Source organism: Aythya ferina (assembly GCF_964211825.1).
Source record: "Aythya ferina genome assembly, chromosome: 39".
NCBI classification, from domain to species: Eukaryota; Metazoa; Chordata; class Aves; order Anseriformes; family Anatidae; genus Aythya; species Aythya ferina.
The window spans coordinates 264,936-277,882 of record NC_140336.1 but is presented as its reverse complement, the minus strand read 5'-3'; the positions used below and the strand labels follow the sequence as shown (position 1 = coordinate 277,882).

Below are 12,947 nucleotides of genomic sequence, written 5' to 3'. Positions count from 1 at the left end.
CTGGGACCCCCCCAATTTCCCCTCCCCCCCCCCCTTTTGACCCCCCCAAACCCTTTTGGGACCCCCCCTGGGACCCCCCCCACCCCAAAATCCCCCTGGGACCCCCCCTGGGACCCCCCCCACCCCCAAAACCCCCCCGGGACCCCCCCCCAAACCCCCCCCCCCCCGGGACCCCCCCTAAGGGACCCCCCTTTGGGGTCCCCCCTCCCCCGCCCCTCGGAATCCCCCCCTGGGACCCCCCCCCCCCCACGGGGACCCCCCCCTCCCCCGGGCATCCCCGTGACGTCATCGCGCGAAGCCCCGCCCCCTCCCTCTACTGGTTTCTCCCAGTTTGGACCAGTTAGAGCCCAGTTTCTCCCAGTTTGGCACTGGTTTCTCCCAGTTCGGCCCAGTTTGGCCCAGTTTGACCCCGGTTTGGCCCAGTTACACCCCAGTTTATCCCAGTATGGCACTGGTTTCTCCCAGTTTATCCCAGTTTGGCCCAGTTAGAGCCCAGTTTCTCCCAGTTTGGCACTGGTTTCTTGCATTTTAGCCCAGTTTCTCCCAGTTAGACCCCCAGTTTATTCCAGTTTGGCACTGGTTTCTCCCAGTTCGGACCAGTTTGGACCAGTTTGACCCCAGTTTGTCTCAGTTACGCCCCAGTTTCTCCCAGTTTGGCACTGATTTCTCCCAGTTTAGCCCAATTTGGCTCTGATTCTCCCAGTTAGACCCCAGTTTGTCCCAGTTGGTCCCCAGTTTCTCCCAGTTTGGCACTGGTTTCTCCCAGTTTAGCCCAGTTTGGCTCTGATTCTCCCAGTTAGACCCCAGTTTGTCCCAGTTATGCCCCAGCTTGTCCCAGTTTGGCACTGGTTTCTCCCAGTTTCTCCCAGTTTGGCCCCAGTTTGTCCCAGTTACACCCCAGTTTTTCCCAGTTTGGCACTGGTTTCTCCCAGTTCATCCCAGTTTGACCCCACCTTATCCCAGTTCGTCCCAGTTTGACCCACTTTACCCATTTTTCCCCAATTTGAGCCTTTTTTGGGCCCCACCCCCTCCCAGTTTGGCACTTGTCCCCACCCCCTCCCTCTCCCTGGTCCCAGTTTGTCCCAGTTGGTCCCATTTTGTCCCAGTTGGTCCCAGTTTGGCCCAGTTTGGCCCAGTTTGGCCCCGTTTCTGCAGGTCCCTGGTGCGGTGGCACATCGATGTCCTGGGCGAGGGCAGCTTCCGGGACACCCCGGCCCTGCAGCTGCTGTGAGTGTCCCCAAATGTCCCCAAATGTCCCCAAAATGTCCCCAAAATGTCCCCAATGTCCCTATATGTCCCCAGGTGTCCCCAGGGTGTCCCAAAATGTCCCAAAATGTCCCCAAAGTGTCCCAAAAGTGTCCCCAAGGTGTCCCCACATGTCCCCAGGGTGTCCCCAAATGTCCAAAATGTCCCCAAATGTCCCCAAAATGTCCCCAAATGTCCCCAGGGTGTCCCCAAGGTGTCCCCAAATGTCCCAAAATGTCCCCAAGGGTCCCCAGGGTGTCCCCAAATGTCCCCAAAATGCCCCCCAATGTCCCCCATATGTCCCCAAGGTGTCCCCATGTATCCCCAGGGTGTCCCCAAATGTCCCAAAATGTCCCCAGGTGTCCCCAAAATGTCCCCAAATGTCCCCAAATGTCCCCAGGGTGTCCCTAAATGTCCCCACGTGTCCCCAAATGTCCCCAAGTGTCCCCAAGTGTCCCCAAAATGTCCCCAAGGTGTCCCCAAATGTCCTCAAGTGTCCCCAAATGTCCCCAAAATGTCCCCGAGGTGTCCCCAGTGGGGTGGCAGCGTCTCTGTCCCCACAGGCTGGTCACTGCTGGGCGCCTGGGGACCATTGGGGACGGGGCCTTCGCCGGACTGGTGCTGCTGGAGTACCTGTGAGTGGCACTGGGAGGCACTGGGAGGCACTGGGAGGCACTGGGATGGGCTGGAGAGGGGCTGGAGAGGGGCTGGGCGGCACTGGGAGGGACTGGGGGGCGGTGGGAGGGACGCTGGGGGGTACTGGGATGGACTGGGGGGCACTGGGAGGGAGACTGATATGGACTGGGAGGCACTAGGGGATACTGGGATGGACTGGGAGGCACTGGGAAGGACTGGAGAGGGGCTGAGGGGCACTGGGAGGGACTGGGATGGATTGGGGGGCACTGGGGGGCACTGGGATGGACTGGAGAGGGACTGGGAGGGACGCTGAGGGGTACTGGGAGGCACTGGGATGGATTGGAGAGGGACTGGGAGGCACTGGGAGGGACACTGGGGGATACTGGTATGGACTGGGAGGCACTGGGGGTTACTGGGAGGCACTGGGATGGATTGGACAGGGACTGGGAGGCACTGGGGGGTACTGGGATGGACACTGGGGGATACTGGGATGGACTGGGAGGCACTGGGGGGTACTGGGAGGGACACTGGGATGTACTGGGATGTACTGGGATGTACTGGGAGGCACTGGGGGACGCTGTGGGGTGTCCCCAGGTTCATCGAGGACAATGAGGTGGGGACCATCGCCCCCACGGCGCTGCGGGGGCTGCGGGGGCTGCTCTACCTGTGAGTGACACGGGGACATTTGGGGACATTTGGGGACATTTGGGGACTATGGGATATCCCCATATCTCAAATCCCAAATCCCCCTGTCCCCATATCCCCCTGTCCCCATATCCCATATCCCATATCCCCCTGTCCCCAAATCCCATATCCCACATCCCCATGTCCCCATATCCCATATCCCTGTGTCCCCATATCCCATATCCCATATCCCTGTGTCCCCATATCCCATATCCCTGTGTCCCCATATCCCATATCAATCCCAAATCCCATATCCCAAATCCCATATCCCATATCCCATATCCTCCTGTCCCCATATCCCCTGTCCCCATATCCCATATCCCCATATCCCATATCCCATATTCCCATGTCCCCATGTCCCCATATCCCCATATCCCCGTGTCCCCATGTCCCCATATCCCATATCCCATATCCCGTATCCCATATCCCATATCCCCATGTCCCTTGTCCCCATATCCCCATGACCCCATATCCCCGTGACCCCATAACTCCTTTACCCCATATCCCGACCCCATATCCCCATGTCCCCATATCCCCATGTCCCTATCCTCATATCCCATATCCCCCTGTCCCCATGTTCCTAACCCCATATCCCATATCCCCGTGTCCCCATATCCCAAATCCCATATCCCCATGTCCCCATATCCCATATCCCATATCCCATATCCCATGTCCCCTGTCCCCATATCCCATATCCCATATCCCATGTCCCCTGTCCCCAAATCCCATATCCCCGTGTCCCCATATCCCATATCCCAAATCCCATATCCCAAATCCCAAATCCCATACCCCATATCCCATATCCCATATCCCATATCCTCCTGTCCCCATATCCACGTGTCCCATATCCCATACCCCCATGTCCCCATATCCCAAATCCCAAATCCCAAATCCCATATCCCATATCCCATATCCTCCTGTCCCCATGTCCCCTGTCCCCAAATCCCATATCCCCATGTCCCCATATCCCATATCCCAAATCCCATATCCCCATATCCCAAATCCCAAATCCCATATCCCATATCCCAAATCCCAAATCCCATATCCCAAATCCCATATCCCCGTGTCCCCATATCCCATATCCCAAATCCCATATCCCATATCCCAAATCCCATATCCCCTGTCCCCATGTCCCCTGTCCCCAAATCCCATATCCCCGTGTCCCCATATCCCAAATCCCATATCCCCATGTCCCCATGTCCCATATCCCAAATCCCAAATCCCATATCCCATATCCCAAATCCCAAATCCCAAATCCCATATCCCATATCCTCCTGTCCCCATGTCCCCTGTCCCCAAATCCCATATCCCCATGTCCCCATATCCCATATCCCAAATCCCATATCCCCATATCCCAAATCCCAAATCCCATATCCCATATCCCAAATCCCAAATCCCATATCCCAAATCCCATATCCCCGTGTCCCCATATCCCATATCCCAAATCCCATATCCCATATCCCATATCCCATATCCTCCTGTCCCCATGTCCCCTGTCCCCAAATCCCATATCCCCGTGTCCCCATATCCCAAATCCCATATCCCCATGTCCCCATATCCCATATCCCAAATACCATATCCCAAATCCCAAATCCCATATCCCAAATCCCAAATCCCAAATCCCATATCCCATATCCCAAATCCCAAATCCCATATCCCAAATCCCATATCCCCGTGTCCCCATATCCCATATCCCAAATCCCATATCCCATATCCCAAATCCCATATCCCCTGTCCCCATGTCCCCCATCCCCAAATCCCATATCCCCATGTCCCCATATCCCAAATCCCATATCCCCGTGTCCCCATATCCCATATCCCAAATCCCATATCCCAAATCCCATATCCCATATCCCATATCCCATATCCCAAATCCCATATCCCAAATCCCAAATCCCATATCCCATATCCCAAATCCCAAATCCCATATCCCATATCCCATATCCTCCTGTCCCCATGTCCCCTGTCCCCAAATCCCATATCCCCGTGTCCCCATATCCCAAATCCCATATCCCATATCCCATATCCCAAATCCCATATCCCATATCCCAAATCCCATATCCCATATCCCCGTGTTCCCATATCCCATATCCCATATCCCCCATCCCCAAATCCTGTATCCCATATCCCATATCCCAAATCCCATATCCCATATCCCAAATCCCAAATCCCATATCCCATATCCCCGTGTCCCCAAATCCCATATCCCAAATCCCATATCCCATATCCTCCTGTCCCCATGTTCCTAACCCCATATCCCCTGTCCCCATGTCCCCTGTCCCCAAATCCCATGTCCCCATGTTCCTAACCCCATATCCCATATCCCCATATCCCAAATCCCAAATCCCAAATCCCAAATCCCAAATCCCCCCGTCCCCACAGGAGCCTGGCCAACAACCGCCTGGAGACGCTGCCCCGGGGCCTCTTCCAGGGGCTGGAGACCCTGACACAGCTGTGGGTCACGGGACGGGGTTATGGGGTCGGGGTGTGGGGTCACGGGGTTTTGGGGTCACGGGGTTATGGGGTCGGGGTGTGGGGTCACGGGGTTATGGGGTCACGGGGTTATGGGGTCGGGGTGTGGGGTCACAGGGTTACGGGGTCAGGATATGGGGTCGGGATATGGGGTTGGGATATGGGGTCACGGGGTTATGGGGTCACGGGGTTATGGGGTCGGGATGTGGGGTCACGGGGTTATGGGGTCACAGGGTTATGGGTCATGGGGTCACAGGGATATGGGGTCACAGGGTTATGGGGTCAGGATATGGGGTCATGGGGATATGGGGTTGGGATATGGGGTTGGGATATGGGGTCACAGGGATATGGGTCACGGGGTTATGGGGTTGGGGTGTGGGGTCATGGGATTATGGGGTCGGGATATGGGGTCGGGATATGGGGTCATGGGGATATGGGGTTGGGATATGGGGTTGGGATACGGGGTCATGGGGATATGGGGTCACGGAGTTATGAGGTTGGGATATGGGGTTGGGATATGGGGTTGGGATATGGGGTAACGGGGTTATGGGGTCGGGGTGTGGGGTCACGGGGTTATGGGGTCATGGGATTATGGGGTCGGGATATGGGGTCGGGATATGGGGTTGGGATATGGGGTCACGGGGATATGGGGTCATGGGGATGTGGGGTCGGGATATGGGGTCATGGGGTTATGGGGTCATGGGGATATGGGGATATGGGGACATGGGGATATGGGGTCATGGGGAGGGGGTGTCATGGGGATATAGGGTTGTCATGGGGCTGGAGGGGGTGTCATGGGGCTATAGGGGGTGTCGTGGGGCTATAGGGTTGTAATGGGGTTGGAGGGGATGCCACGGGGATATAGGGGGTGACACGGGGATATAGGGTTGTTATGGGGCTGGAGGGGTGACACGGGGATATAGGGAATGCCACGGGGCTATAGGGGATGAAATGGGGTTATAGGGGATGCCATGGGGTTATAGGGGATGCCACGGGGTTATAGGGGATGCCACGGGGATATAGGGTTGCCACGGGGTTATAGGGGATTCCATGGGGTTATAGGGGATGACATGGGGTTATAGGGGATTCCACGGGGTTATAGGGGATGCCATGGGGTTATAGGGGATGACACGGGGCTATAGGGGATGAAATGGGGTTATAGGGGATGCCACGGGGTTATAGGGGATGCCACGGGGATATAGGGGATGCCATGGGGTTAAAGGGGATGCCACGGGGTTATAGGGGATGACACGGGGTTATAGGGGATGAAATGGGGTTATAGGGGATGCCACGGGGATATAGGGTTGTTATGGGGCTGGAGGGGATACAACGGGGATATAGGGGATGCCACGGGGTTATAGGGGATGCCACGGGGATATAGGGGATGCCACGGGGTTATAGGGGATGCCACGGGGATATAGGGTTGCCACGGGGTTATAGGGGATGACATGGGGGTTCCGGTGCCAGGGACCTTCGGGGGAACCCCTTCCAGTGCGACTGCCGCCTGCGCTGGCTGGTGGCCTGGCTGGGCAGCGCCGCCCCCGCCGCCGAAGCCGGGCGCTGCCGGGGACCCCCCCCTCGCGCCGGGACCCCCCTGGCCCAGCTCCAACCCCGCGACTTCGACTGCCTCGTGTCCGGTACGGCGTCCCCGTGACCCCAAAAATTCGGGTCCCCGTTGTTCCCGAATGCTTGGGTTGGCCTTGTCCCCAATATCTCGGTCCTACATGTCCCCAAATTATGGGTCCTGTATGTCCCCAATTTCTGGGTCCTCTTGTCCCCAATATCTCAGTCCCCCTTGACCCCAATACTTGGGTTGACCTTGTCCCCAACACCTTGGTCCTATATGTCCCCAATTTCTGGGTCTTCTTGTCCCCAAATCTTGGTCCCCCTTGACCCCAATACTTGGGTTGGCCTTGTCCCCAATATCTCGGTCCCATGTGTCCCCAAATTATGGGTCCTATATGTCCCCAATTTCTGGGTCTTCTTGTCCCCAACACCATGGTCCCCCTTGACCCCAATACTTGGGTTGACCTTGTCCCCAACACCTTGGTCCTATATGTCCCCAATTTCTGGGTCTTCTTGTCCCCAACACCATGGTCCCCCTTGACCCCAATACTTGGGTTGACCTTGTTCCCAACACCTTGGTCCTATATAGACCCCAATTTCTGGGTCTTCTTGTCCCCAAAATCTCAGTCCCCCTTGACCCCAATACTTGGGTTGACCTTGTCCCCAACACCTTGGTCCTATATAGACCCCAATTTCTGGGTCTTCTTGTCCCCAATTTCTGTGTCCTCTTGTCCCCAATGTCTTGGTCCCCCTTGACCCCAATACTTGGGTTGACCTTGTCCCCAACACCTTGGTCCTATATAGACCCCAATTTCTGGGTCTTCTTGTCCCCAACACCTTGGTCCTATATGTCCCCAATTTCTGGGTCTTCTTGTCCCCAGTTTTGGGTTCCTCTTGTCCCCAATGTCTTGGTCCCCCTTGACCCCAATACTTGGGTTGACCTTGTCCCCAACATCCTGGTCCTACATGTCCCCAATTTCTGGGTCCCCTCGTGTCCCCTCCGGTGTCCCCACCCTATGGTGGCACAAAGGGGGCACCCCAGGGTGGGGAAGGTCCCCAGGGGGGGGTGTCCCAGGTGTCGGGGGGGGTCTAACGGGGGGGTCCCGCAGAGCTGCGGCCCTTCCAGTCGCTGCCCTTCGCCTCGCTGGCGGCCGAGCCCTTCGCCCTGGGGGGGCACCCAGGGGTGGCCCTGGCCCAACCCTTCGCCGGTGCCTGCGCCCTCCTGGAATGGGACCAGTTGGCCGGGCGCTTTCGGGCCCCCACCATCATCAACGGTGAGTGACGGAACCCCAAAAATGAACCCGGGGGCCGGGGGAACCCCAAAACGACCTGGGGGGGATGGTGGAAGGGGTTAAAAATAGTTGGGAGGGTCTCGAAAATGGCCTGGAGAACCTCAAAAATGGGTTGGAGAACCTCAAAAATGGGTTGGAGAACCTCAAAAAATGGCCTCAGAAGGCCTCAGGGCCCAAAAATGGACCTGGGGTTGGGGGAACCCCAAAACGACCTGGGGGGGATGGTGGAAGGGGTTAAAAATGGTTGGGAGGGTCTCGGAAATGGCCTGGAGAACCTCAAAAATGGGTTGGAGGACCTCAAAAAATGGGTTGGAGAAAGTCAAAAAATGGGTTGGAGAACCTCAAAAAATGGCCTTGGGGACCCAAAAATGGACCTGGGGTTGGGGGAACCCCAAAAAGACCTGGGGGGAAGCTGGAAGTGGTGGGGAATGGGGTTAAAAATGGTTGGGGGGTCTCGAAAATGGCCTGGAGACCACCAAAATGGGTTGGAGAACCTCAAAAATGGGTTGGAGAACCTCAAAAAATGGCCTCAGAAGGCCTCAGGGCCCAAAAATGGGCCTGGGGTTGGGGGAACCCCAAAATGACCTGGGGGGATGGTGGAAGGGGTGGGGAATGGGGTTAAAAATGGTTGGGGGGGTCTCAAAAATGGCCTGGAAAACCCCAATGTCCCCATAGGGTCATCACCATCACCCCAACCTTGAGGTCCCCGTAGGGTTTTCTCCATCCCCTTGACCCCAAAACCTCCATGGGGTTCTCCCCACCACCCCAATGTCCCCATAGGGTCATCACCATCACCCCAACGTCCCCAATGTCTCTGTAGGGTTTTCTCCATCCCCTTGACCCCAATATCTCCCCAGGCTTCTCCCCACCACCCCACCATCCCCGTAGGGTTTTCTCCACCCCCTTGACCCCAAACCTTCCACGGGGTTCTCCCCACCACCCCAATGTCCCCATAGGGTCATCACCATCACCCCAATGTCCCCAATGTCCCCATAGGGTCATCACCATCACCCCAATGTCCCCAGCATCTCTATAGGGTTTTCTCCACCCCATTGACCCCAAACCTTCCACGGGGTTCTCCCCACCACCCCAATGTCCCCATAGGGTCATCACCATCACCCCAATGTCCCCAATGTCTTTGTAGGGTTTTCTCCACCCCGTTGACCCCAAACCTTCCACGGGGTTCTCCCCACCACCCCAATGTCCCCATAGGGTCATCACCATCACCCCAACGTCCCCAATGTCCCTATAGGGTCATCACCATCACCCCAACGTCCCCAATGTCCCCATAGGGTCATCACCATCACCCCAATGTCCCCAATGTCCCTATAGGGTCATCACCATCACCCCAATGTCCCCAACATCTCTATAGGGTTTTCTCCACCCCGTCGACCCCAAACCCTCCACGGGGTCACTCCCACCCCCCTTACCCACCCACCCCCTTCTCCCCCCAGGTTCCTCCCCGGTGGCCTGCCACCCCCTCCAGCTCGGGGGGTCCCTGGTGGTGGTGGTGGCCCAACTTGGGGGGGGCTCGGCCGTCTGGCGCCGGGCCGGCGGCCCCGGTAGCCGCTTCGTCCGCCTTCAAGCCTTGGGCAACGGGCGACTCCGGCGCCCCCACGCGGTGGCCAGCGCCCGCTTGGGGGGCCACTGGTACTTGGGGGTGGCCGACAGCTCCAAGGGGGGCACCAGCACCCTCTTCCGATGGGGGGGACGGGGTTTTTACCCCCACCAGGCCTTGAGGCCTTGGCACCGGGACACCCACTTGGAGTTTTTGGAGTTGGGGGGCCGGCCGGCTTTGGTGGTCTGCAGCGGGACGAGGAGACCCCTGGTCTACCGCTGGAGCGGGGCGGCCTTCGCCCCCCACACGGACATCCCCCACGTCCCCGACGTCTACGCGGCCAAGCATTTCCGGCTGCGGGGTCACGTCTTCCTCTGCCTCACCCGCTTCTTGGGGGACGCCAAGGTGAGGTTGGGTGGGTGGGGGTCTCGTGGTGGGGAGGTGAGGTGGTTTTTTGGGGGGGGGGGCCACCGGCAGCGTGGGGTTGCGGGGTTCTTTCGGGTTCATGGGTTTGTTGGGGTCTGTCAGCTGGAGGTGGTTGTGGGGTCTCAGAGGCGTCATGGGTTTATGGGGTCCCGCCATCATCATGGACTCATTGGGGTCTACAGTCAAGGGTTTATGGGGTCCCACCACCATCATGGGTTCTTGGGGTTCCACCATCATCATGGGTTTATGGGGTTCCATCATTATCATGGGTTTATGGGGTCCCACCACCATCATGGGTTCATGGGGTTCCAAAACCATCATGGGTTTATGGGGTCCCGCCACCATCATGGGTTTATGGGGTTCTACCACCATCATGGGTTTATGGGGTCCCATCACAATCATGGGTTTATGGGGTTCCATCATCATCATGGGTTCACGGGGTCCCATCATCATCATGGGTTTATGGGGTTCCATCATCATCATGGGTTTATGGGGTCCCATCATCATCATGGACTCATTGGGGTCTACAGTCAAGGGTTTATGGGGTCCCACCACCATCATGGGTTCTTGGGGTTCCAAAACCATCATGGGTTTATGGGGTCCCACCATCATCATGGGTTTATGGGGTCCCGCCACCATCATGGGTTCATGGGGTTCTACCACCATCATGGGTTTATGGGGTCCCATCACAATCATGGGTTTATGGGGTTCCATCATCATCATGGGTTCACGGGGTCCCATCATCATCATGGGTTTATGGGGTTCCACCACCATCATGGATTTATGGGGTCCCATCATCATCATGGACTCATATGGGGGTCTACAGTCATGGGTTTATGGGGTCCCATCACCATCATGGGTTTATGGGGTTCCAAAACCATCATGGGTTGATGAGGTTCTACCATCATCATGGATTTATGGGGTCCCAGCACCATCATGGGTTTATGGGGTTCTACCACCTCTACCATGGGTTCATGGGGTTCCACCATCATGGGTTTATGGGGTCCCACCATCATCATGGGTTTATGGGGTCCCACCACCTCTACCATGGGTTCATGGGGTCCCACAACCATCATGGGTTTATGGGGTCCCATCATCATCATGGACTCATTGGGGTCTACAGTCATGGGTTTATGGGGTCCCACCACCATCATGGGTTTATGGGGTCCCACCACCTCTACCATGGGTTCATGGGGTTCCACCACCATCATGGGGTCCCACAACCATCATGGGTTCATGGGGGTCTACCACCATCATGGGTTTATGGGGTCCCACCATCATAATGGGTTTATGGGGTCCCACCACCAACATGGGTTTATGGGGTCCCACCACCTCTATAATGGGTTTATGGGGTCCCATCATCATCATGGGTTCATGGGGGTCTACGGTCATGGGTTTATGGGGTCCCACCACCTCTACCATGGGTTCATGGGGTTCCACCACCATCATGGGGTCCCACAACCATCATGGGTTCATGGGGGTCTACCACCATCATGGGTTTATGGGGTCCCACCATCATAATGGGTTTATGGGGTCCCACCACCAACATGGGTTTATGGGGTCCCACCACCTCTATAATGGGTTCATGGGGTCCCATCATCATCATGGGTTCATGGGGGTCTACGGTCATGGGTTTATGGGGTCCCACCACCTCTACCATGGGTTCATGGGGTTCCACCACCATCATGGGGTCCCACAACCATCATGGGTTCATGGGGGTCTACCACCATCATGGGTTTATGGGGTCCCACCATCATAATGGGTTTATGGGGTCCCACCACCGTCATGGGTTTATGGGGTCCCATCATCATCATGGGTTCATGGGGGTCTACGGTCATGGGTTTATGGGGTCCCACCACCTCTACCATGGGTTCATGGGGTTCCACCACCGTCATGGGGTCCCACAACCATTATGGGTTGATGAGGTTCTACCATCATCATGGGTTCTTGGGGTCCCACCATCATCATGGGTTTATGGGGTTCCATCATCATCATGGGTTTATGGGATCCCACCACCTCTACCATGGGTTCATGGGGGTCCACCACCATCATGGGTTTATGGGGTCCCATCACCGTCATGGGTTTATGGAGTCCCACCATCAGCATGGATTCATGGGGTCCCATCATCATCATGGACTCATATGGGGGTCTACAGTCATGGGTTTATGGGGTCCCACCACCATCATGGGTTCATGGGGGTCCACCACCATCATGGGTTTATGGGGTCCCATCACAATCATGGGTTTATGGGGTCCCATCACCTCTATAATGGGTTTATGGGGTCCCATCACCATCACGAGTTTATGGGGTCCCCCCACCAACATGAGTTTATGGGATCCCACCACCAACATGGGTTTATGGGGTCCCACCACCTCTATAAATGATTTATGGGGTCCCATCACCATCACGAGTTTATGGGGTCCCCCCACCAACATGAGTTTATAGGATCCCACCACCAATGTGGGTTTATGGGGTTCCACCACCTCTATCATGGGTTCATGGCGTTCCACCACCATCATGGGGTCCCACCACCATCATGGGTTCATTGGGATTCCACCACCATGATGGGTTTATGGGGTTCCATCATCATCATGGGTTTATGGGGTTCCACCACCATCATGGATTTATGGGATCCCACCACCAACATACGTTTATGGGGTCCCACCACCTCTACCATGGATTTATGGGGTCCCACCACCACCCCCGCTCCGTGACGCCCCCCGCCCCATACCGACCCCTTCCCGTGGTCCCTTTGTTCCCAGGTGATGCGGTGGGAGGGGTCCATGTTCCGCGAGGTCCAGCAGGTGCCGGCGCGGGGCTCGATGGTCTTCCAACCCTTGTCATTGGCCGGCCAACGCTACGTCATTTTGGGCAACGACTACGCCCCGAGCCGCGTCTACCGCCTGGGACCCGGGGGCCACCTAGAACCCGCCCAAGAGCTCCTGGCCCCCGCCCCCCGCGCCTTCGCCCCCATCTCCTTGGGTCACGGGCACTTCTTGGTGGCCTCCAGCTTCAAGGGGGCCACCCAGATCTACCGGCACGTCACCGTGGACTTGGGGGCTTGAGGG

At 56.9% G+C, this 12,947-nt stretch overlaps 1 protein-coding gene across 1 annotated transcript; it reads left to right on the top strand.

Annotated features, from left to right (window-relative positions):
• Positions 1-445: 445 nt before the first annotated feature.
• Positions 446-12,944, top strand: LOC311426206 (leucine-rich repeat LGI family member 4-like; the record flags this gene model as incomplete). Its single annotated transcript, XM_084502403.1, has 10 exons — positions 446-474; positions 860-879; positions 912-1,227; positions 1,809-1,880; positions 2,476-2,547; positions 4,948-5,019; positions 6,505-6,674; positions 7,713-7,877; positions 9,350-9,858; positions 12,642-12,944. The coding sequence occupies 10 exons, from the start codon at positions 446-448 to the stop codon at positions 12,942-12,944; spliced, it is 1,728 nt and encodes a 575-aa protein (XP_084358529.1).
• Positions 12,945-12,947: the final 3 nt, after the last annotated feature.